The sequence below is a fragment of the Trichechus manatus genome, unplaced genomic scaffold (assembly GCF_000243295.1).
Source record: "Trichechus manatus latirostris isolate Lorelei unplaced genomic scaffold, TriManLat1.0 scaffold00021, whole genome shotgun sequence".
NCBI classification, from domain to species: domain Eukaryota; kingdom Metazoa; phylum Chordata; class Mammalia; order Sirenia; family Trichechidae; genus Trichechus; species Trichechus manatus.
Genome location: NW_004443957.1, coordinates 22,223,290 through 22,249,084, shown reverse-complemented (window position 1 = coordinate 22,249,084; position 25,795 = coordinate 22,223,290). Strand labels below are relative to the sequence as shown.

General features: G+C 39.1%; 1 protein-coding gene across 4 annotated transcripts in view; it reads left to right on the top strand.

The window, feature by feature from the left end:
- Positions 1 to 3,146: 3,146 nt before the first annotated feature.
- EDEM3 (ER degradation enhancing alpha-mannosidase like protein 3) overlaps positions 3,147 to 25,795 on the top strand; it is an 87,468-nt gene continuing 64,819 nt past the window's right edge. For 2 of the 4 annotated variants that reach the window (XM_023728119.1, XM_023728121.1), the window contains exons 1-2: positions 3,231 to 3,562; positions 13,855 to 13,900. In XM_023728119.1, coding sequence (XP_023583887.1) covers positions 3,402 to 3,562; positions 13,855 to 13,900 — 207 coding nt within the window. In that variant the 5' untranslated portion in view covers positions 3,231 to 3,401. Of the gene's footprint in view, positions 3,563 to 13,854; positions 13,901 to 21,348; positions 25,638 to 25,795 lie in introns of those variants that run through there. The other 2 variants (XM_004372912.1, XM_023728120.1) reach the window with 2 other exon arrangements.

Genomic DNA, 25,795 nt, shown 5'->3' with positions numbered 1-25,795 from the left:
TAATTCTGGCATACTTAAAGATTGATACTGGCACTAATCTGAAACAGGGAATATATTACATTTGAGCTATCCACGGGCCAGACATAAGGAAATTTCTATGAGGGAGGTGGCGGTGTGGGTCTAGGACAGATAATGATTTAAAAATCAACCACAGAGAGATGCTAGTTGAATCCATATGAGTAGAAGAAATCACCAAGGAAGAATAATTAGAGTACAAAGAAAAGGACAAAAGGAAAACCTTAAGGGAACACTTGTATTTTGAGGAGAGGGGTGGTGAAGGAAGAGGAATTGCTGATGTAGCCTGAATGGCTTGTGGGAGTGGTAAGAGGAGGATGAAAAGTGACAGAACCCAGGTCAAAAGGTTTCCAGAAAGAGAGCTGAGTGATGCTAAGGAGATGAGTAAAGATTTGCTGTGGTCAGAGCGGCAACATCCAAGCTCCTACACACACATACACACACACACACACACACACACACACAAAGATTTTTCAAGAGGAAACTACTTGTCCTTTTACCAAATGTTAACCTGGGACTCAATCATCAAAATTCATTGCTAGTTCTTATTTTACCCATTGCCATCAAATTGAATTCCAACTCATACCCTAGCGACCCTACAGAACAGAGTAGAACTGCCCCATAGGGTTTCCAAGGCTGTAAATCTTTACCAGAAGTAGACTGGTGCATTTTTCTTCTTTGGAGTGGCTGGTGGGTTAGAACCTCCGACCTTCCAGTTAGCAGCAGTGCACTTAACCATTACACAACCAGGGCTCCTTTTGCTAGTTCTAATCTCCAATAAACCTTCTCCAATCACTGTGCTCACACTGCTCTCTCCCTACATTGACCTCTTTAGATAATTACTCATGAGAAACCATTTTAATTCTCCTGGAATCCAGATTTCTGGGATTTTCCCTTTCAGGCCATTTTCCGTTAATGTCCTTTTGAACCTTGAGCCTTGAGATCGTTTTGCCTTAGGCATTGGCCTCTTTTGAAGAATTATCTATGTGCAGCCAGTTTTGATAAACAGGAACTTCAGGGTCTGACTGGAAGCTGAGTTTTAGTGTAAATTGTTATAAAAACACTGTTCTGGACTTGTTTTCACAACAATGTTGATAGCGTAGGGTATGAGCCTTTGAAGGTTTTCTCATTTTCAGAACATTTTTGACTCCCTAGTCAAAAATATCATGGACTGCCAGAAGAATGAACAAATCTGTCTTGGAAGAAGTACAGCCTGAATACTCCTTATAAGTGAGGATGGTGAGAGTTCATCTCATGTACTTTGGACATGTTATCAGGAGGGACTAGTTCCTGGAGAAGGACATCACGATTGGTAAAGTAGAACCAAAAAACCAAACCCGTTGCCATTGAGTCGATTCTGACTCATAGTGACCCTATAGGACAGAATAGAACTGCCCTATAGGGTTTCCAAGGAGTGCCTGGTGGATTCAAACTGTAGACCTTTTGGTTAGCAGCAGTAGCTCTTAACTGCTACATCGGCAAAAAAGAGCAAGACACTCAATGAGATGGATTGACACAGTGGCTTTAATAACGGGCTCAAGAATAACAACGATTGTAAGGATGGTGCAGGAGTGGGCAGTGTTTTGTTTTGCTGTACATAGGGTCACTATGAGTCAGAACCAATTCAATGGCACCTAACAACAACAACACTTGAAATGTATTTGCAAAGCATTTGTTAATGGTTAGGCGTTGGGGGGTTAACTGAAAGGTTGGCAGTTCCAACCCACCAGCCACTCTAAAGTCTCTGGGAAGAAAAATGTGGTAGTCTGCTTCTGTAAAGGTAACAGCCTTGGAAACCCTATGGGGCAGTTCTACTCTGTCCTATAGGGTCACTATGAGATCGAATCTACTCAATGTCAATGGGTTTTATACTAAATGTTGTTGTTAGGTGCCATTGAGTCAGTTCTGACTCATAGCCACCCTATGTACAACAGAATGAAACATTGCCCAGTTCTGCGCCATTCTCACAATTTATATTAAACTTCAATATTATTGGCTTAATATGATTTTTGTTTTAACACTTATCATGTATTAGGCCTTCATCTATGTGGTGTTGAGCAGTGGTTAAGTGCAAGGGCTTGTTGGAACCTAATCCAGCAATGTGATGAGGGCTTGCTACTCCTCTATGCCTCAGTTTCCTCATTTGCAAAATAGGAATGATGGTACTTACTTTACTATTAGACTTGAGTAGGTTATATATACCATGGACTGCCAGAAGAAGGAACAAATCTTGGAAGAAGTACAGCCAGAATGCTCCTTAGAAGCGAGGATGGAGAGACTTCTCTCCCATACTTTGGACATGTTACTAAGAGGGACCAGTTCCTGGAGAAGGACATCAATCTTGGTAAAGCAGAGGGTCAGCAAAAAAGAGGAAGACCCTCAGTGATGGATTGACTCAGTGGCTGCAACAATGGGCTCAAACATAGAATGACTGATTGTGAGGATGGCACAGGACCGGGCAGTGTTTCGTCCTGTTGAATACAGGGTCGCTATGAGTCGAATCGAGTCGATGACATCTAACAACAACACAACAAGGTATATGAGATAATGTAAATAAAACCCTAGAACAATGCCATCAAAGACTCAATTCGTTTGGCTGGTACTGTATTGTTCTGTGAGTTCCCTGAGGGCAGGAGACTACTCCAGCATGTAGCACCGACCTGGGGACACGTGAGCCTCATCCTGCTAGCTCTCAGGGAAACGTCATTCGCAGGAGGAGGAATAAATAGCTGATTGTCTGCCCAGGACTCGGCAGCCCACGGCGGAGGGCTGACTGCACGACGCCGGGGGACGAGGGATCCCAGGGATCGAAGTGACCCTCTGAGGGACCATATGTCCCAGGGTGCAGCGCGCCCCCCGGCGTGGAAGTTTAGCCGGGCGGCTCCGACTCCGTTTGCTCCGAGTCGGGAGAACCGGGAGGAAGCAGTGCACCCTGGGACGAGTAGTCCTTAGGTCGCAAGATCGCTCGGCTGAGGAGGGCCGAAGTCAGAGGTCCCGCCCCAGTTCCTCCTTTTGTCCACGTCTCACTTCTGTCAGCCAATGCCCTCTCCTGTTGCCGGAGCTAGCCCCGCTCCGATCAGGCCGTCATTGGTGCTGCTCAACCATTTCAGCCCTACCCGGAAGTAGCGTTAGGGGAGGCGGTTTCCTAGACTACGACACCGGAAAGCCGGGGGAGGTGCTCCCCGGCTGCTGAGGGCGGAGGGCGGTGGCAGCGCTGGCGCTGGGAACCGGCTCGGTGGCTTCGGGAAACAGCTCGGTGCAGGCAGCCACCGGCGTTACTCCGTACCCCGCCCTCCGCTCGGCTTGCAGCCCTCTCGCCACCGGAGTCCGGAGATGTGTCCCACCGGCCGGGCGTAGCAGCTGCGCGTGCGCGGAACCGCGGGGCCATGAGCGAAGCTGGCGGCGGCCCGGGCTGTGGGTCTCCGGTCCCCCAGCGAGCACCATGGAGCCTGGTGGCAGCGACAGCCGCGCTCTGTCTGGTGTCAGCCACGTCCGTGTGGACGGCGGGGGCCGCACCCATGAGTAGGGAAGAGAAACAGAAGCTTGGGTAAGGGTGCTTGGCAGTTTGGGGTGGGTTTCCCTTGCTGCTGGCCACAGGCGAGGTTCCTGTCATTGCTACCCCGGAGCGCAGTGCCCTTTCCTGTCGCGACTGGGACAGCTATCGCTGCGCGAGCACCCTGGTGTGGTGGACACGGTCCGAGAAGGTGGGGGTCACCGCCCGCGGTGTGACCTCGGGGGCTGTCGGTGACATGTTTGGGCTCCTTGATGCCGGCCGCGGTGTGTCAAAGCAGCTGCCATGTCAGTGGCCCGTGAAAGGGGCTCCACCTCATGCCGCTGCCTGGGAGAGTCCTGTGCTTGCCTTTAGTAGGAGGCATGGTTAGACTTCTCGCACTAGAGAGCCCCTAGCTAGGAAAATGTTGCTGATCTGACAGTAGTTAAGGAAATAGTGTTTTTATACCTGTTAGCGGAAAAGCGTTTATTGGAACTTGAATTTTACACATTTTACTGTTTCGTTTTAGTGTTTTCTTGTATGCATTTTCGTAATAGAACAGAATATTTGTTGGTATTATTCAAAAGCCCCAATTAAGTATTCCTGTTCACTTCATTTAAAGTAATTTTATCAGTCTTGAAAGTGTCATAAAATTGTTATACTTACAGCATTTAATTCCGAGTAAATATGGTTACTATACAGTGAGATCCCACTAATGAATAAAGAAAAAAGCCAAGAACCTAGTAGAAAATGGGCAAAGTGCATTGTCTTAGTTATCTAGTGATGCTATAACAGAAATACCACAAATGGGTGGCTTTAATGAACAGAAATTTATTCTCTCATAGTTTAGGAGGCTAGAAGTTCAAATCCAGGGTGCCAGCTCTAGGGGAAGGCTTTCTCTCTCTGGAGGAAAGTCCTTGTCTCTTTGAGCTTCTGCTTCTGGGCAGTCTTCATGTGGCTTGGCATCTCTCTTCCCCCATCTCTGCTTTTTGCTAGCTTTCTGTTAATCTCCTTTATATCTCAAAAGAATTGATTCAAGATACACTGTACACTAATCCTATCTCATTAATATAACAAAGCCAACACATTCCCAAATGGGATTATAACCACAGGCATAAAGGTTACAGTTTACATATTTTTGGGGGACACAGTTCAATCCATAACCTTCCACCCCTTGGCCCCCCCAGATTCATATCCTCACATGAAAAACACATTCACCCCATCACATCATCCCAAAAGTCTTAAATCAACTCCAAGTCTGAAATCTCATCTTCTGAATCATCTAAATCAAATATAGGTGAGACTTTAGGTGTATTCCCTCCTGGGACAAAATTCCTCCTCATTTGTGAACCTGTGAAATCTAGACTACCAATTATCTGTTTCCAAACTACAGGCAGTCGCCAGTTTACAGGAGAGATCTGTTTCTAAGTGTGTCTTTAAGTCAGATTTGTAGGTAAGTTGGGATAGGTGCATATGGTTCCTATTTAGCCTTTTCAGTGATTTAAAATCTGCATGTGCAGCAAGTGAAGGTGATTGTGATGAGGAATTTGTGGAGAGTAGGGTGTTGGTTCCATTGTTTCCAAGTAAGGATGAATTTACCTAACATAAAAGGGCAAGTACGCATTGTCCTTAAATCCTAAATTCGTAACCCAGGGACTTAACTGTACAATGGTGGAGCAGGTACAATGCAGACATTTCCATTACAAGTGGGAAAAATTGGAGGGAAAGAAAGGATAATGGGCACCAAGCAAGTCCAAAACCCAGCAGAACAATTTACATTAGCTCTCAAAGTTTGACAATAATCCTCTATTCTCTGAGACCACGTAGGCAATGGTCCCGCCCTCCAGACTCTGGGTGTTGGCCATGCCCTCTGGATTCTGGGTGGAGACCCCTCAGCCTTGGGCTTCAGCTCCTATTTCAAGGCCCACTGGGATGGCAACTCTGCTTCCTTGGCTTTGGGCAGCTCTGTTCTTCTTGTCTATCTGAGTGGCAACTCCACCCCTTCGTCCCTGGCAGGCTCTGTTCTTCTGCCCCTTGGTCATTGCAGCCCTGCCCCCTCAGCTTTGGGCAGTGGCCCCATCATCCTGGCATACCTAAATGGCAGCCTCTGGAACTGAGTTAGTGAAGATCTGATTCTTTGAAACTGAGGAGGCTGTGGCTCCACACTTTGAGATTCAGGAGACCGTGGTCCCACCCTTTGGAACGAAGAAGGCCCTGCTTTTCGTGCTCCTTCCAACAGTTCTGCTGATCTGTGAACTGCTCCAGGGTTGGTCCTTTTCTTTTCTTGGAGAACAAAAGATGTAGCTTCTTTGGACTGTAGAATTCCAAGACGCAGACAGCCTTCTTTCCTTTCATTCTTTTCTGTCCTCTTCAGTCTACTGCTGATGAGTTTACCAGCAGTCTTTTCAAGGCAATCTAGCCTTTTACTGTTAGGCACCTTAAAACTTCCAGCCTCTTCCATTACCCAATTCCAAAACCACTTCCACATTTTAGGTATTTGTAGGAGCCCTAGTGGCACAGTGGTTAAGAGGTATGGCTGCTAACTAAAAGTCAGCAGTTTGAATTCACTAGCTGCTCCTTGGAAACTCTAGGGAGCAGTTCAGCTCTATCCTATAGGGCCACTATGAGTCAGAATTGACTCAGTGGCAACAACGGGTTTTTTTTTTCTTTTCTTTTTTTTTTAGAGCAATACCCCCACTCCTTGGTACCAAATTCTGTCTTAGTTATCTAATGCTGTTCTAACAGAAATACCACAAATGGGTGGCTTTAACGTACAGAAATTTATTTTCTCACAGTTTAGGAGGCTAGAAGTTCAAATCCAGGGTGCCAGCTCAAGGGGGAAGGCTTTCTCTCTCTGTTGGCTCTGGAGGAAGGACCTTGTCTCTGACTTTTTGCTCCTGGGCGATCTTCATGTGGGTTGGCATCTCTCTTTGCCCTTCTCTGCTTCTTGCAGGCTTGCTTTTAATTTGCTTTGTTCAGGCAGTTTGTGGTTTAAAATGTCTGACTTTAGGACAACTCTTACTTGTCCTTTAATGTTATGTAAATTTGCCTTCACTTTGAAATGGTTGAACCAACCCCTACTCAAGACAAAGTCTTCATCACAGTCACCTTCACTTGCTGCATGTGCAGCTTCTAAATCATTGAAGTCTTTGAGACTTTTCTTACACTAAACCAAAACAAAAAACAAAAACCGAACCTGTTGCTGTAAAGTCTGTTCAGACTTATAGCGACCCTCCAGGACAGTGTTGAACTGCCCTGTAGGGCTTCCAAGGAATGGCTGGTGGGTTAGAACTACCAAACTTTTGGTTAGCAGCCGAGCTATTAACCACTGTGCCACCAGGGCTCCTTCTTGCAGTAAAGTAAGGCTGAATAAGAACGTATGCACCTGTTACGACTTACCTACAAATTCTCAAAGACACACTTAGGAATGGATCTCATTCGTAGCCCCGGGGACTGCTTGTATCTCAGAAGAGATTGACTCGAATCCTACACTAATCCTGTTACATTAACATAACAAAGACAACCCATTCCCAAATGGGATTATAACCACAGGCATAGAGGTTAGGATTTATAACACATATTTTGGGGGGAACACAATTCAATCCATAACAGGTATGAACAGTTAATTAACAGAAGAGGAAATGCAAGTAGTCATTAAACATGGAAAGTTACTCTACTTCACAAATGTGAGAGATGCAGATTAAAACAATAAAATAACTAAATTTTGCCCATCAGATTAGTGAAAATAAAACGTGGATACTACTCGCATACTCATAGAAGTACTATGAGTATGAGTGAGTAGTATTCATATTTTTTTTTCATTTTTAAGATTAAAACATTAAACTGGATTTTGCCCATCAGATTAATGAAAATAAAGACTCATGGATACTATTGGCTAGTTAAGATGTGAGGAAACACTTGGTGGGAGTGTAAATTACTGTAATTTATTGATCATGTCTATTAAAATTTAAATTGTACATACTGTTTGAGTCATCTTTCCCGTATCTGGGAGTTTACCTTACAAAAATAAGAGCACTGTTAATGTGGAGATAGGTGTACAAGGAAGTGCATTTTGAAAGAATGGAACTGTTCCTTGGAGGGAAATAATTGAATATGGTACGTGCATATTATAGAATAATATGCAAACTTTAAAGAGAATGAGGTAGATCACCGGAAGGCTATCCAGGCTATAACCCCAAGGAAAAGAATATGCAAGTTGCAGAATAATAGATATAGTACAATCTCATATTTTTTTAAATAGAAAAACATTGTCTAAGTCCAGAAAAAAGTGGAAAAATAATTACATCATTGGGTGAGGATGGAGAGGAGTGGGACCATCATGTTTTACTATATATATTTTCTTATTGTTTAAATTGTTGCAAGAGACCCGTATTTATTTTTAAATAAAACAGCAATAAAGGTTTTTGGGAGGAAAAAAGATAAAGAAATAAAAGTATCAGCTATCAAAACAAAATGACAAGCCCTAATAATTAATTGTCTTAAGTTTTAATTGCTAAAAAATTGCTTACTAATTTAATATAGCATTTATAACTTTTTTTTTTTTAACTGAATACCCTACTGTGTGCCAGGCACTTTCCATATGCTAGCTCTATAATTCTCAGCATTTCTTAATGAGGTGGATGCAGCCCCATTTTACAGAAGATGAATTTGAAACTCAAGGTTGACTTGCTCAAGGTTACAGAGCTAGTAAGTGTCTGACCCCAGAGCCTATGTTTTCTTCAGTATGCTACACTTCCATAGCATTTGGAAAGGAAAAGAAACAGCTTTTAAGGACAGCAAGTGTCTTATTTGACCACCACTCCCTTTTCTTTATTTAAAATGTTTAATTGAAAAAAGTCATTGGATAACTCACTTTTGACTGAAATTAATTTTTAACTGGAAAAGTCCAACCAAATTGACTTGACATTACTGCTCAAGTTTTGAGATCATTTAAGAAAGTAAAATTACAATGATTAGATTTGTTAATTTAGATTGCCTTAGTCTAGAGTTAAGAGTCTAAAGGTGTAAACCACACATACGCAATTACATGCCTGCTTTCCCTCTCTGGGAATTTTCAGGAAACTGAACTCCGATTCATTAGGTTTAACTGTGTTTTTTTGCCTAAATAATGATTTATGATAAAAATCAGAAAATGCCCCACCTCTTTCCCTATCTCCCAAGACAAACAGTAAAGACTGGAATTGTCATGGTAATTGTTGTTCAGATTGCTCCCAGTTTATAGTTTGTGGCATTATTTACCTGGTCATATGTGTAGTCTTATCCTCCTTGGAGTACATTGTTGTTTCTTTTTTAAATGGTGTTGTTCTGTTGTTGTCAGTTGCTATTGAGTCAGTTTGACCTCATGGCGACCCTATGTGTGCAGAGTAGAACTGCTCCATAGGGTTTTCTGGGCTCTGACGTTTCAGATCGCCAGGTCTGTCTTCCAGTGTTTCTGAATGGGTTTGAACCACCAACCTTTTGGCTAGTAGTCAGGCACTTAACCATTTGTGCCACAGTGTTACCTTTTCATTAAAAAAAAAAAAAAGAAGAAGAAGTCTAAAATAGTCCAATTTCTGTAGCATGGTTGGCAGGCAAGTAACTTTAGAAAAAGATGACTTGCAGAAATTACTTTAAAATGAAGAAAGACAATTTTGGACTGTGGATGTGATTTCCAATATATATTTATTCAGTATGTGTTTTCCTAATGCAAACTTTTTTTATGTTTAATAATGCTGCCATTCTGCATTTAAATATAGTTTTGTTAGGATTTACAGTATGTGTGAGGAAAAGTGAAACCAAAAACCAAACCTGTTACCATTGAGGGGACTTCCGGCAAAATGGCGCTCTAGGCAGAAGCACCACGCCATCCCTCCATGGCAAAGATCTGAAAAACTAAGCTGAACAGAGAAAACAACAATCCTGAAACCCTAAAACATCAAATGAAGAGATAAAGGACTCAGCCAAGCACCAAATAGAGTGAGAAAACTGACAGAACGGAGAGCGAGGAGATATTCATGCAGAGGTCCCCTATCAGCTAACGCAGCACGGATCCGCCATCTTGGACTGCTATCGGAGACCAGCAAACGGGGTACAAGAAAGCAGCTTCACGGAGCTTCCAGCGGGAGAAAAAACAACCAGTAGTTTGCTATATACGCTTTCCCACCCCCTACCCTTCTTCACCCACACTTGGCCTCCTCTGCTTCCTGCGGACCACAGTCTCTTGTCCGGGAGGCACCGGCTGCTTGGCTTCCACCAGCCTGCACTAGCTGGCTCTCTGAGTGCCATTTGTTGGCTGCTGGTGTTGCTGTTTTTCTGCTTTTTTTGATTTCTTCCTTACCTCTCACCACCTCCCCCTCCTTTTGCTCAAATACCTGGCTCCATGCACCATCTTTGCTTCTTCCTGAGGGGCTGTGGAGCTCCGTTTGAGTGTGGAGCGGCTTCCCAGTCTGGGCGGCTGCGCTGGTGGGATCCCAGGGCTTTTGTTTGTTTATTTTGAATTGTTTGTTTATTTTCTTTTCCTTTTCTTGAGTTGGGAGCCCGTTCTGGCCAGGCAGTGCTGTGTGGCTTGGAAACTACCCCCTCGGCTTACACAGATGTGCAGAGGGATCCCTGAGGGCATTTCTTTTCTCGTTGGTTTTTTTTTCTGTTTTTTGGGGGGCTTTTCTTGTTCTTTTTTTTAAATTTGTTTTGTTTTCTTTTCCCTCTTTTTCCCTTTTTGTCTTTCTTCATTACTCAGTTTCTTGTCTCTCTATATCTTCCTTCTCTTTCTGTTCCCTGAATACCTGGCATTGTGTACCTGTACACCTTCTAGCCAGGCTGTACTGCAACACGTGAGAACAACTTCCCCAGACCTCGTAGCCGCACCGGTAGGATCCCTGGGAGCTTTGCTGTTCTTTAACCTTTCCAATTTTTATTTATTCATTCTTTTCTTTTTTTTTTCTCCCTCTTCCCCTTTTTGTTTTTCTCTATTTCATAGTATCTCATCTCTCCACTCCCCAACAGCTAGCTCCCCTAGTATTCTTTTTTGTTTGTATGTTTTTGGCTCCTGTTCCTCTCTCCTCTCTCCCATATCCCTCTTAGCTCCACACATAACAATCTCCCTGCGACATCCTGTCTACCTACACTGTGCGCTTAACATCATACCACCAAGCAGCACAGGCACGGCCTACTGGAACCTGCCCTGCACTGATTACCGACCTGTCCTGGTGGCTGTAGTAAGTGCCACAAACAACCTGTCCCAGTAACTCCTCTTCAGCTAGACCTGCCCTGCCGTACCATATCTGAGTGACTGACCCTGCCAATTGGAGAAGGAGGCAAAAAGTATTGTGCCCACAGACAAGCAAACAACAAAGAACACACAGCCTGCCTGCTCAGACATAGCCAAATTTAAAAGAAAAGGGGTGGAACAAACAAATCTACAATCAATAAATGAGAAAAATAACTACTGAATGCCCCGAAGACAGCAGACGATATCAAAATATTTACAAAAACAGGACAGGATGGTTCCAGTAGGCGTCCAAAATAAAACACCAGATGACTTTCCAGTGGAAGAAAAGGCACTAGAACTACCTGATAGGGAATTCAAATCTCTAATACTCAGAATTCTCCAAGAGCTGAAGCAAAAAGCAGACAAAAATGAGGAAAAAATAGACAAATTCATGGAAAATACAGAGAAAAAAATGGAAGAATTCAGGAAAATAATACAGGAACAAAATGCCAAAATAAATTCACAACTAGAAATTCTACAAAGCAACAATGAGAAATCCAAAAGATAAACAACAAGATTTCAGAAATGGATGGCGTCATAGAAGGGCTGAGAAGCAGATTTGAAACCGTGGAAGACAGGATCAGTGGAATTGAAGACAAACACTTGGCTACAACTCTGAGGAAAACTCAGAAAAAAGAACAAAGAAAAATGAAGAGACCCTGAGAGTTATGTGGGATACAATCAAAAGCAAAAATTTACGAGTGATTGGAGTTCCAGACGGGGAGAAAACAGAAAACACAGAGAGGATCATTGAAGAACCGCTGACAAACCTGTTACCATTGAGTTGATTTGACTCATAGTGACCTTATAGGACAGAGTAGAACTCCTCCGTAGAGTTTCCAAGGAGTGGCTGGTAGATTCGAACTGCCAACCTTTTGGTTAGCAGCCTGAGCTTTTAACCACAGCATCACCAGGACTCCAAGGAAGAGCAACTGAATATTAAATATCTCTGTTTTTAAATATGTGGTGTGAAATTTGCTGATTATATGCTGCATAAATGTAAGGACTGGAAAACAGTGTGACCTCGTATGCAATCATGATTTACTCATAATTTTGAAAATGAATGCTTGCAAAGTTAGGTTAGCAAGTTGAAGCTATAATACACATGTCTAGGCACTACCCTTAACAATTACAGGAAGTTCTGCTGTCATTTGTAATACACATGTCTAGGCACTACCCTTACCAATTACAGGAATTTATTATACTTCTTTGCAATAATATTGTATTAATTCTATTTCAGGGGGAGGAAAAATAGGAGTTTCTATATTCTTTTTGTTGATATCAGTGTTCAAAAGGGACATTTAACCTTTTTGTTTTTTTAAGCTTATATAGCTGGCTAATTGGGAGATATTTATTATCTGATATAATAACTGTCTAGACAGATTCCCTAAAATATGTCCTTAATTTCTGAGATGACTTGATCCATATTCTGTCATACATGTAAACACATGAATTAATGTTTCCACAAAATGGTGCCAAGATCTTGTTTTTAATGTTTAGATATTTTTAGATGGTTAGTATTAATGAAAAGATTGTCAGGGTTCAGTTTATTCATTTCACAAGTTTGAGTTTACTTGATTTTGCTGGTCATTATAGCCAGGATCTGAAAATTAGTTTTTTTCTGTCTGCTAGCTTTATTATGGAGCCCTGGTGGTGCAATGGTTAAATGCCATGGCTCCAGACCAAAAGGTCGGCAGTTCGAATCCGCCAGCTGCTCCTTGGAAACTCCATGGGGCAGTTCTACTCTGTCCTGTTCGGTCGCTGTGAGTTGGAATCAACTAGACAGGAACAGGTTTGGTTTGGTTTTTTGGAGCTTTCTTATTACCAACTTAATCATCCATGATTGCAGTTTTTAGAATGACAATTGTAGTTTAACATAAGCCAAAATAAAAACATAGCCAGCCATGTTCTTTAATACATTCTTCGATTCTTGCCATTAGTGATTGGAATTTTGGGAACAGTAAGAGCTGATAAAAGATTATCAAGGTATTTTTCCTTTGCTGTTATTGAGTGATTTGGCCTTGCCTAGTCATAACATTAAGGAGCCCTGGTGGAACAATGGTTAAAGCCCTTGGCAGTTAACTGAAAGGTTGGGGGTTTGAACCCACCAGATGCCCTGTGGGAGAAAAGGCCGGGGCGATCTGCTCCCATAAAGGTTACAGCCTAGGAAACCCTATGGGGCAGTTCTGTCCTGTAGGTCGCTGAGTCGAACAGACTCAGTGATCAACAACAACAACACAGTCATAGCATTAACTTCTGTAGTTTTCCCTGTAGCCCTCATGCCCCTAAATTCGAGGGTACTAATTGAAAGCACCTTGATCCCAACCTCAGAGCTACTGATTCAGTGAATCTGGTGTACGGATCGGAAATCTCCAATTTAAAACAGTCATCTTGGGGATTTTGGGAAACAGTTAGCCAGAACACACAAATCTCTTCATGTATTAGTTTTCTCATTTTAGCAGTGAATACTATTTATTTGACTTTTGAGAATTTCTCAGAGGAGCAGTGAGTATATCATAAAACATGTTATTTGAAAATGTGACAAACTATATATTAATAAATATGTACTTACATTAGACATTAGTGATTTTATTGTTTGAAGGGGGAAAGCAGAAATTTGATGTAGAGTGTTATTTCATATCTATATACATCATATAGATATGAAATTATATTGTTGCTTATACTATATAAGCTTATACATATAAGCAATAAATAGTATCAATAATTGTTTCTTTTGGGGCTCTACAGCAACATTTTCTCTCTCAAAACAGATACGTTAAATAATTGTGTTAAGAGGAATAGTTTTTCAGCGTCAGATTTGCTTCACTCTGTATAACATGGATCGTTTGGCAATTTTCTTAGAAAAAGTTATCAAGTGAATTTATATAAATGACTAGGAATAGTGAAAGACTGGCCCAGCTCTGTGTGGTGAGTTCATGGAAGTTCATGATGTGTTTCTTCGCTCTGTTTATATCCCCCTCTAACTAAAATTTTCTTGGTGTAATTTTATGAGGAAGCATTAACCTTTTGAAAGGTAGTAAAATCTACTTAATTTTTTCTATTTCTGCTCTTTTAAAATTAGGAATCAAGTACTGGAAATGTTTGATCATGCCTATGGTAACTATATGGTAAGTGGAAAACTTATCTTTACATACCATGTATATAAACTGATTGGGGGTACAGTCGGTTGGGAATTTTGAAACCTGAATTAATAGCATTTTTTAAAGAAAAGAAGTCTTAACTTCAAGAAAACAGGGTAAACATAGGCTAACAGAGTATTCCTGTTATTGGTTCTCAGGGAACCAGTTTATTCGAGTGGGTAAGAATAAATTGAAATTAGATTATGAAACTTTATAAACAGTTTCCTTTGAAGCTGTCGACAATGTTTATTAAGTGCTTTATATGGCTTGAGATTGTGGATGTGAAAATGAATAAGATCTTATCTTTGGCCTTAAGGGAAATTATTCTCTTAATTTTTTTTTTAAAAAAGATGTACATTATTATTTTATACACTTTATGAAGAAAACAAAGGAGCCCTGGTAGCTCAGTCGTTAAGCACTTGGCTGCTAACCAGGGTTGGTGATTGAAACCCACCGTTGGCCTGTGGGAGAAAAGACCTGGCGATCTACTCCTATAAAGATTACAGCCTAGGAAACCCTATATAGGGCAGTTCTGCTCTGTTCTGTAGGGTCGCTATGAATCAGAATCGACTTGATGGCACACAAGAGTAACAACAACAATGAAGAAAACTGTTGCTTAGAAGAGACAAACTATTACCCAGCCCCTATCCAAATTATGTCCTAGTAGTGGATTTTGATTGAAATATATTTTGCTTTCTAGGTATGCTGATCCATATTCTAAAATGTTTTAGTGCTCACTTAAGATGAAATAGCAAGCAAATTTCAAAAGAAAGTTTTGCACGCAAATTTGTGTAGTTTTGAAGAGGTTAATCAAATTGTCCAGATGATTACTTCTTATAACCTTATATATGCTTTTTAAAATGTGTCAGTAAATTTTGTTTTATGATTACAGCCCAAAACATATGACTGGGAAAAGTTTGATAGAAAACTTAAATTTATTCTGCTTTAAATAGTTTTCAACTGATTCTGGGAATCCATTTTTTATTATATATCAACCAAAATATCTTCGTGTATCAACATCATTATCTTTATCTATGAACATTTAAATGTATTGGGTTTATGCATTTTTGTATTTTTAAACATGTTTTATATTTGATAATCCTTGTCCCCTTTTATACTGTATACTTTTTAAGTGCATGTATTGAGTTCTTAGTAAATGGTTTTAGAACTTGATGTTGATGAAGTTTTGGGTATTTTTAACTCACTTTAAAATTTTTAATTGGAAGTATAGTTTTAAACTCTCAAGGCCTCAGCCATTCCCTTAGTTTTCTTTAAAATCATTTATCCCTGGTTAATTCAGTTTGGATAAATCATAATTTAGCAAATCTAGGCTGATGGTTTTGAGATGGCCAATTAGATACAGGCTACGATGGCACCTAACAACAATGACAACTTTCTTAAACCTTAGCCATCTTATAAATGTATACATTTGGTTCCAAGGTTAAATAAAATGGTACATAGCTGGATCAGCTCAATAGATCTCGCTATGAGTAGGATCCTGTTTTTATAGAATACAGTGCAGTATCTTTAATATCTTGTTCTTTATAAGGTATAAACAGCAGAAAATCATATCAACACTTTTTTTCCTATTATAGAATACACTTAATTAATGGATCTGTGACCGAGCAGGTACCAAGGGTATCCTTCAGAGGACTTCCTGGCCCAGTTCCTGTTGGAACCTAACTGGCTTTCTGCTACAATTTACTACCTAGGAGATCTAAGGGAGAGAGATTTCAACTCCAAAGACTGGGAACCCCTAGAATTCCCTTTTCCATTTTTCCAATGAGGCCACACACATCTGTAGTCTACTGTAATACGTATTTTAAAATGTTGGACTATTTTACAACATGAGTGACCTTAGAATATACTTGTGCTATGCTTAATCTGTGTGAGGTTTGTAACACAAGATTTAGTCTAGAATTCACACTTCAGGTTCTCAACTAACGTGACATAGTTCTAAAATATTAAAGAGAGCCCAAGTGCCTTGTATTTGTTATTTGAAGTCAGTTGAAAAATTTTTCCAGTTCTTAGAAACACTATTAGCTTGCTGTCTTAGTCATCTAGTGCTGCTGTAACAGAAATACCACAAGTGGATGGCTTTAACAAAGAGAAATTCATTTCTTCACAGTAAAGTAGGCCAAAAGTCCAAATTCAGGGCATCACCTCCAGGGGAGGGCTTTCTCTCTCTGTCAGCCTTCTCATCAGTGTTCCCCCACACTAGGAGCTGCTCTGTGCAGCGACCCCAGGTCCAAAGGTCATGCTCCGCTCCTGGCACTGCTTTCTTGGTGGTATGAGGTCCCCCTGTCTCTCTGCTCACTTCTCTCTTTTATATCTCAAGAGATTGTCTCAGGACACAATCCAATCTTGTAGATTGAGTCCTGCCTCACTAACACAACTGCGACCCATCCTCCCTCATTAACATCATAGGTGCAGGATTTACAACATACAGGAAAATCACACAATACCAGGAATCATGGCCCAGCCAAACTGATAAACACATTTTTGGGGGAAGATAATTCAATCCGGGGACACTTGCTATAGAGTAAAAGTGTATAGGTTTTAGACTTAGATGGGTTTGATTTTAAATCCTAGCTCTACTGTTTACTAGCTTGGACCCTAAGTATATTATTTAATCTCTCTGAGCATTATATTCCTATGTAAAGTAGGAATAATTGCAAAGGGTAAGGAGCTCTGGTGGCAGAGCAGTGAAGTACTCTGCTGCTAACCCAGAAGTTGGCAGTTCAAACCCACCAGCAGCTCTGCTGGAGAAAGAACTGGCAGTCTGTTCCCTTAAAGCCTAGAAAAACCCTGTGGGGCAGCACTGCTTTGTCACATGGGGTTGCTGTGAGTCAGAATTGGCTCGATGGCACCTAACAGCAACAACAACATTGTAGACTCTAAGATTTTTTAGAACATTTTATTGTGAATTTTGAGGTTGATAATTTGCTTTGTTGTAGCTAACTGCCTACTTTGCTAAAATGTAAAATACCTGACACATGGTAGGTTTTTAATAAATGTTCAAGGTTTTTCCTCATTTCTTACTAGTTCTTTGTAATATTGCTCTTGAGTCTAGTCCACGATTAGAACAATTCTTTTTAACCTTCTTGGTTCCTAGGAAAACAATTTTATTTTCCAAAGACAAGCAGTGTAATACAAGTAAGAGCAAGAATTCTGGAAATGGAGGATAGCCTGCATGTGAATCTCTTGGCAGTGCTCTCTACTAGCTGGGTTACAAGGGGGGTTACCTAATCTCCCTGAGCCTGTTTCCCCATCTCTGTAAAATGGAGATAGGTAGTGGTTTCCCTGCCTCCCAACGTTGTTGTAAGGATTAAATAAATTTATATAGTTAAAGTTCTTAGAACTAGTGTTTGGCAAATAGGAAGCACTGTATAAGAGTTTACTACTGCTATGACTATCATTATTATTCATTTTATGTCTGATATGGAAATTGCCTTCCTAAGATTCATCTGGGCTTTAACTCATAACTTGCTCCCTAGATCGTACATAGACGTTCATTAAAGTACCCATATTCTTTCCTGTTCTGGGCATGTGACCTTTGAACTTATTTTTTCCTTTCCTTTTTTTGGTCCCCAAGGTTCTTTTAGTGCTGTTTCTTTATAACGCTGCTCCCCCAGCTTTAGGTGAATTACTTGATCTCCATCTGTGGAGTTACACTGCCAGGGATTTTCTGATTTTATCAATTATAGGCATAACTATTAACATTTTAACAACTGTGTTTGACAGAGCTGTAGCCCCAGTCAGACTGCACAGTTCATTCACAGTGAATTGGACGATGGCTTTCTCTTCCACACATAACATAAAATTTGATGTTTGTTTTGGCAGTTGTTGTGTGTGACCTTATTTAACCCCAGACCATAACCACTTTAGGACTTCCGTTAGCATGTGTTGAGTATTTGTGCTGAGTTCAGTTTGCAGGTCAGTTTAGATGACAAAAATGACATGTCTTTGGGCCACCTGAATGCAGAATTGATTTTGGATTTGAGATCTGTGATCTGATCTTTGTCTTCCAATTTTGTCCTGTCTACTGTAGACAACTCAAACTGTCATACTAGTAAGCAAAAACTGTACTTTGGTGGAGTTCTATACATTACAAATAGACTTGAAAAGAGTTGGTAGGCACTCTTTCCTTCAGTTTGTAGGCTCATACCTAATAAACACCTTTAAGCTTGATTTCGTGACAGCCCAGTTCAAAGAAACAGTTGTTGTGTGCCATTGTGTCAGTTCTGACTCAGCGACCCTATAGGCCAGAGTAGAACTGCCCCATAGAGTTTGCTAGGCTGTAAATCTTTATGGGAGCAGAGCTCCAGGTCCTTTCTCCCAAAGAAAGAATAGATGGTCTTTATCATTCAAACCAAAGGAACTATGTGAAAATGTAAGTTACTCTGGATTTCTAGATTCGTGTTTTGTCTTGGTAATGCTTCTTTTCTTTTCCTAATGTTTCTTTTTAATAGGTTATTCATCAAAAAGAGTAATTCTAAACAAGGTAGCTTAGAAGTGGCACTAATGACTTATATTTGACTCTTTGCATAGACCCTTGTGGGACTGCTTTGTGTTAGCCATTGTTCCATGGCCTCTACTCTTTGAACATCCTAAAACCCTACCATAATTGCATAAGAAAGTCTATAGTGTCCTCTCAGTGTTTTTAATTAGACTTGGATACTCTAAACAGGATTTGAACTTAGTAGGAGGAGTACTTTTTGTTTAATCAGCATTAAAACCAGTTGCCAGTGCGTCAGTTCTAACTCATGGTAACCCAGTGTGTTTCACAGTAGAACTGTGCTCCATAGGGTTTTCAATGGCTGATGTTTTGGAAGTAGATCAGTAGGACTTTATTCCAAGATCCCTCTGGCTGGATTCGAACCTCCAACCTTTTGATTAGCAGCCGAGTGTATTAACCATTTGCACTACCCAGGGACTTCTAATCAACATTATGGAGGTATAATTTACCAGTAATAAAATTACAGTTTTAAGTGTATAATTCTCAGTTCTTGACAAATCTATACAGTTATTTAATCATCACTGCAATCGTGATTTAGAACATTTCCATCACCCCAAAAAGTTTCCTTGTATCAGTCTCTTATACCCACCTCTGACTCTTAGTAATCATTCATATGTGTTTTGTCACTGTAGTTTTCTAGGATTTTATATAAATTGCATCATACAGTATTTAGTCTTTTGATATAGGTTCGTTCATTTACCATAATGCTTTTGAGATTTATCCTGGTTGTTGGATGCATCAGTAGTTTCTGTTTATTGCTCAGTAATATTCGGTTGAATTGTTAGAACACAGCTTATTTTTCCGTTCACCAGTTGATGAACATTTGGCTTGTTTCTGGTTTGGGGCTGTTATTAATAAAGGTACTATGAACACGTGAGTAAAGTTTTTGTATGAACGTATGTTTTCATATATTTACCACCTAGAAATGGGACCATTGCTGGGTCATTGGTAAGTATGTTTACCTTTATAAGAAACTTCCAAACTTTTCTAAAGTGGATATAACATTTTGCATTCCCCACCAGCAGTGTATAAAAGATTCAGTTACTACTCATCCTCTTGAACACTTCGTATTTTCAGTCTCATTAATTTTAACGATTCTAGTGGATGTTTTAGGAGCCCTGGTGGTGTAGTGGTTAAGCGCTCAACTGCTAACTGAAATGTTGGTGGTTCGAATCCAGCCACTCTGCAGGCAAAAGATGTGACAGTCTGCTTACATAAAGATTTATGGCCTTGGAAACCCTGTGGGGCAGTTCTACCCTGTCCGATAGGGTCTCTGTAAGTCAGAATTGACTCGAAGGCAATGGGTACACGTGGTATAGTGACTGTTTAGTTGTATTATTTTATGATTTTAATTTTATTTTCCTGATGACTAATGATGTTGAAAATCTTTCCATGTGCTCATTTGCTATTTGTAGTATCTTTTTTGGTGAAGTGTTTGTTCAGATCTTTTGCCTGTTTTAAAAATCAGGTCATTTGTCTTATTATTACTCAGTTTTAAGTGTTTCTTGTATATTGTGGATATCAGTCCGTTATCACATATGTTTTGCAGATATTTTCTTCCAGTCTGTGGTTTACCTTTTAATTTTTTTAAGAGTATCTTTTGAATGCAGAGTTTTAAATTATTATCAAATCTAATTTATCATTTAGTTCTTTTATGATTCATTCTTTTTATGTCCTGCCTAAAAAATATTTGTCTAGCCTAAGGTCACAAATATTTTCTTCTAGATGTTTTATAGTTTCTGCTTATTCATTTAGATCTATGGCCAATTTTGAGTTGATTTTTGTATATGGTATGAGGTAAGGGTTGATTTTTATTTTTTTCTGTGGGGGTATCCAGTTGTTTCAGCAGCATATGTTGAAAAGAATATCCTTTCCCTGTTGAATTACTTTGCCACCTTTGTAAAAAATCAACTGGCTATATATGCCTGGGCTTTTTTCTAGACTTTCTGTTCTGTTCCAGTGATCTAAATAAATTATCCTTAATGTCAATACCACACTGTCTGATTACTGTAGCTTTATAGTAAGTCCTGAAATCAGGCAATGTAAGTCTGTCTGCTTTCTTTTGCTCATTCTAAGTTCTTTGTATTTCTCTGTAAATTTTAGAATCGCATTGCCAGTTTCTACAAAAAAGTCTGCTGAGCTTTTGCTTGGGATTAAGTTGAATCTATAGATCACTTTGGGGAGAATTGAATTCTTAACAATATTGTCTTTTAGTCCATGAATGTGGTATCTTTGTCCATTCATTTAGGTCTTATTTAATGTCTCTCAGTAATGTTTTGTAGTCTTCAGTATATAGGTCTTGCTCATCTTTTGTTAAATTTATCCCTAAATATTAGATATTTTTTATATACTTCTAAATTATAGTTTTTCAAATTTTAATTTCCAATTATCTGTTGCTGTTACATAGAAATAAAAGAAATTTTTGTATATTGACCTTATAGTCTGTAACCTGGCTAAACTTACTTACCATTTCTAGTAGGTTTTTGTAGATTCCTTAGGATTTTTCACATGGAAAATTGTGTCATATGCAAACAGAGAGTTTTACTTCTTCCTTTCTGGTCTATATGCCTTTTATTTCTTTTCTTGCCTGTTGCAGTAGCTAGGACATCCAATATTACATTGAATAGAAGTGATGAGATCCTTGCCTTGCTCCTAAACTTAGGGAGAAGGCAATTAATTTTTCTGTTATTAAGTATGATTTTAGCTGTTGGTTTTTCATAGATGCTCTCTGTCACGTTGAGTGAGTTCCCTTCTATTCCTAGTTTGCTGAGGATTTTCATAATGAAAGGGTATTGAATTTTGTCAAATGCCTTTTCTGCATCTGTGGAGATGATCTTTTAAAAAATCTGTTAACATAAAAACCCATTGCCGTCAAGTCAATTCTGACTCATAACGACTCTGCAGGACAGAGTAGAACTACCCTATAGGGTTTCCAAGGAGTGGCTGGTGGATTTGAACTGCTGACCTTTTGGTTAGCAGCCAAACACATAACCACTGCGCCACCATTAACATTAACATAATAGCATGATTTTATTTCATTATAATGTTATTATTTACTGTTTATCTAAATATCTAATATAACATTATTTGTTTCATATAGTGTTATTTCATAACTCCAATTGACCAAAATCAAATTAAGATAATACTGAAGAGCTTAGAAACTTGTTTTCATCTAACTTTGAGTACAGACTATGTTAACATTGTATTCTGCAGTAATTAAAATCTTGTGAGACAACTGCATTTTTGTTACTTGTTTCTCCTCTGTGCTGAGAAGGATTCCATAAAATATGCCACCTAAAAGAACAGTAAATGTTCAGTGTAGGAAGTGAGTCTAATAGTTTAATTGTTTAGATAAATGGAGTCCTAAACACCTGAAAAATAGATTGATTAGTGACTATAAATGATGAACAAAAGGAAATAGGAAAATTTGGCCTGGAGGAGTGAAAAGAGAAATGATAAATTTGCAGGTTCAATAGTAATTAGCATGTATGATATGTGATTTATTAAGTATCATTTGATAAATTCTTTAATTTTTATTTTACAAAGGAATAACTTACTGTCTCAAGGAGAGAAGTGTTTAACAATAAAACATTTAAAATGCATATAACTTTGTTAGAAATTAAGTAGATTTAATATTTTCAATAACTCACTTTCCTAGTTAATGTTTTTCTTTTATTATTTTTAGTGGAATAAATCTTCCCTTTGCCTACTTTTGAAACTGGTTTTACTAAAAAGTCAGTTTTTAGTGCTGCTTTGACTTTAGTGTTTGGAGCAGAGTTATGTCACCTCAAAGCCCCAGTAAATTTAGAGTGGGATATGGAGCGATTACTTTTTTTTTTTAATTTTTGGTTTTGCTCTTTTGCTTTTAGCTAGGCATATGTTCTGCTTAATTTATATAGGACTCTTTTGTCACCTGAGTTTTATTCTGACTGATAGTTAGATGTTTTTAGTTACTCCTAATCACATCAGTAGAAGTAACTTATCCCTAGTTCTGGCAATACATTGCAAAGAGGAAGTGTTACAGTATCTCACATAGCCAGAAATGTTGAAGCCTGATAAGGCTGTTTATTTGCCACGTATGCATTGCACTGGATTTATGCAAACCAACTGTAGTTTGCTTTGTGGTTAACCTGAAGAAAATGCTATGGTTTATTTTTATCCTTTATCTTGAAACAAGGGGACATAAAGTATTTTTACACCTGGTTTCAAAACTCTCCTGTTTATTATTCTGCTTTGAGTTGCTATTAATATTTTTTTCTTACCTGGATAAGCTCTGGGTTTCAGTTTCATATTTAATTTGAGACAGAGCTGTTCATGTATGTGTGGTTTTGCAAAACTCTAAAAGTAGTAGTATGAAAGATTTCTAAGCAGTGGTTTAAATAGTAAGGAACTCTTTACGACCAAATTAACATTTGAATGATCACTTACAAAGTATCTTTCAAAATACATCAGGGACTGTAAAAAATATTACTCTTCTTCAGTTACTTTTAAGTGTTGTTTATGTGTTAAATATAAAACTATAAAGGAATAAAAACTATGCATATTCCCAGAAATCATGGTTCTTTTGAAATCGAGACACGAAAAAGTAATTAGGAATTTAACACATAAAAAGATACAATGTAAAAGTAATTTATGCTGATAAATTATATGTAATGTTAAAATGAAAAAGTATTGAATTCAGGATTTGTAGTTGAATGTGGATTTTCATTATATCAAAACATTTGTTGCATGGAATCCTCCCTTCAGAGAATGAATAATTATAGAATACTGAATTTTTCTAAATACCTGAAGAGTTGCAGTCTTCAGTGCTTTTTGTTTTCTTTAGTCTGCTTTTAATTTTTTTTTTTTTTTTGCCTCTTTTTGTTGGCCGTGTCTTTAGTGTTCCTGGCTTCTATTCTGTTTTTCTGCTGCTAATGTGCTGTGAGTTTGGAATCCAGATAATTGAGTTTAGTGAGAGGCAGTAGGATAGAGTTGGATATGGAATCGGGAATATTTTTGCTGAACTTTAAGAATTAACAAAGAATCCTATGGGCATACAAGTAGTAAGAAGTCATACACAAGGTATAAAAAATCAGGCTTGTCTTAGAAACTTTGCCATAGCAATGCTCAGTGAATACAAGAGTGTGGGATAGTATCTTCAGATTTCTGAGGGAAAGAAAATATGTCTCAGGCATTTTATAAATCATTCATATTGTTCTGCAAGTATAAGGGAAGAGAGAGCTAACCAAGGAATACCAGAAAAATACAATACCCTTGGCCCCTCTGTATAAACAAACAAACATAAACTAGCTGAGGACAGAGTTCAGGCAACCAAGAGATGAATCAGAATAAAAACTTCAGAATGTAGTAGCCATAGAAAAGTTGTGTACGTTGACTTCATTTTAAGTAGAGTACTGACACTAGCAACTGTGGGAATTATGTACAGACCAGAATGCAAATGTTATAAACCTTGATACTGTAAAAATGCAGGCTGTCCTCACTTTGCACAGTAGTGCAGGACTGTAAAAATGATTATGCAAGCTGAAATTGTGCAAAGTGGTAATGGTGATCAATGGGGAGAATGACAGTTGTCCTGTGACCTTTAAATAATCTTTGTCAAAACATTAAAAACACACTTGCTGTTACTTATAAATGTATAGGGAAATGAAAAAAATAGTAAAACTAGTATTTAGAACATTATAATTCAAAATATTAGAAACCTTGAGAAATTTTTTCTTTGTAAAAAACTTGTCAAGACTGGTTTGAACAGTGCTTGCCTTTTTCTCATTGTTGTAAAATATGTAGTGGATATCTTTTCTATGCCTTGGTGAATGAATTGCCATACCCCTTTCTAACTTTGGATCTGCTTCCAACATTTGATTCTCTGTACCTTTGAATGTCATGAAATATCTCTGAAAATTCCTTTGACGACAAGATTTTTCGGGGCATCATTTCTTCTGGGAAGTCGTCATGCTTTACGTCACCACCACTTTGCTCGTTTATGTCAATAATTTAGCCGTCACTAAGCTCCTTTGGCTGCATAGCTTCTAGTGTTACCATTTTTTGTTTCTTTGCTGCAGTTTTTTTTTGTTAGCTAATTTCCTCGTTCAGTTATCCGTACGTCAAAGTATCACCTAAGTTTATCACTGGGAGACAGAGAGGCAACACAACTGCGTGCTATGCTGTCAGGGTGTGAACTGAATCACAGATGCAGAGCGATCAATCACCAGTACTTTGAAAGAAGCTATATGACTGGTCACCAGTCATGATAAGCATTTGTTATTTACTTAATGATTTGTGAACTGAAGTGCGAGCCCCAGAGTTTGTACTTTATGCAATTTGTTGTTGGTTGCCGTCAAGTTGACTCACTCATGGTGACCTCACGTATAACAGAATGAAATGGCGCCAGGTCGTATGCCATCCTCGTGACTGATGGTATGTTTGAATTCATTTTTGTGGCTCTTGTGTCAGTCCATCTCAGGAGGGTTTCCCTCGTTTTCACGGACTCCCTACTTTACCAAACATTGTGTTCTTTTCTAGCAGTTGGTCTTTCCTAACGGACGTAAGTGACGAGAGTAAGCGAGCTGAAGTCTCGCCATCTTCACTTCTAAGGAGCATTCTAGTTGTGTTTCAAGACTGATCTGTTACAGTTAATATACCATGGTAACTGAAATTTGGACCGTGTTGTTGCGGGACTGTTATTATCTAACTAAATTGTGGTCTTAGAAACTCATGCAGAGTGAAACCATGCAAAGTGAAAACTGCTGTAATAGTATAACTGAAAATATCCTAATTGAACGGGAAAAAGTATGAGTGTGTTAATCTTATTATTATGGCAGGGAGGCAGTAAACGTTGTTTAAAGTTGAAATATCTAATTAACACAATGATTCTAACCTCTAAATGTTTCTCATAACTAATATTAGAGGAATTTTTAAGGACTCTTCCCCTGGTGAAGAAAATACAAAGTTCAGCAGGTCTTTCTGTTCTTATTTGTTTCTTACCTTTTCTGTTAAGACCAGGGACCAGGAGGTGGAGATGTTCCAGCCCAGCTTCACTGAAGCAAGCACCCAACTTTAAGGAGCCAAGTTCCTGGTATTCAGGGCCAGCAGCATCAACTCCAATACCCTTTGGGTATTACCACAACTCCCACTAAACCTGCCTTTATTCCTTATACCCATGTTGTTCTTAGTGCAGCTTCATCTCCTACACTCCACTGCTCACTTTTGGTACTTGAAATTTCTTTTCTTGCTCTCAAGTTCAGCTGTATATTAAAAATAATTTTAAAAAATTTATCTTACATTTCAGTGTGTTTCTAGTGGGTAGGAAGGAAGGTTCCTGCATTTGCTTCATCACCATCACCATCTAGACTGGAAATGCTCTGTCA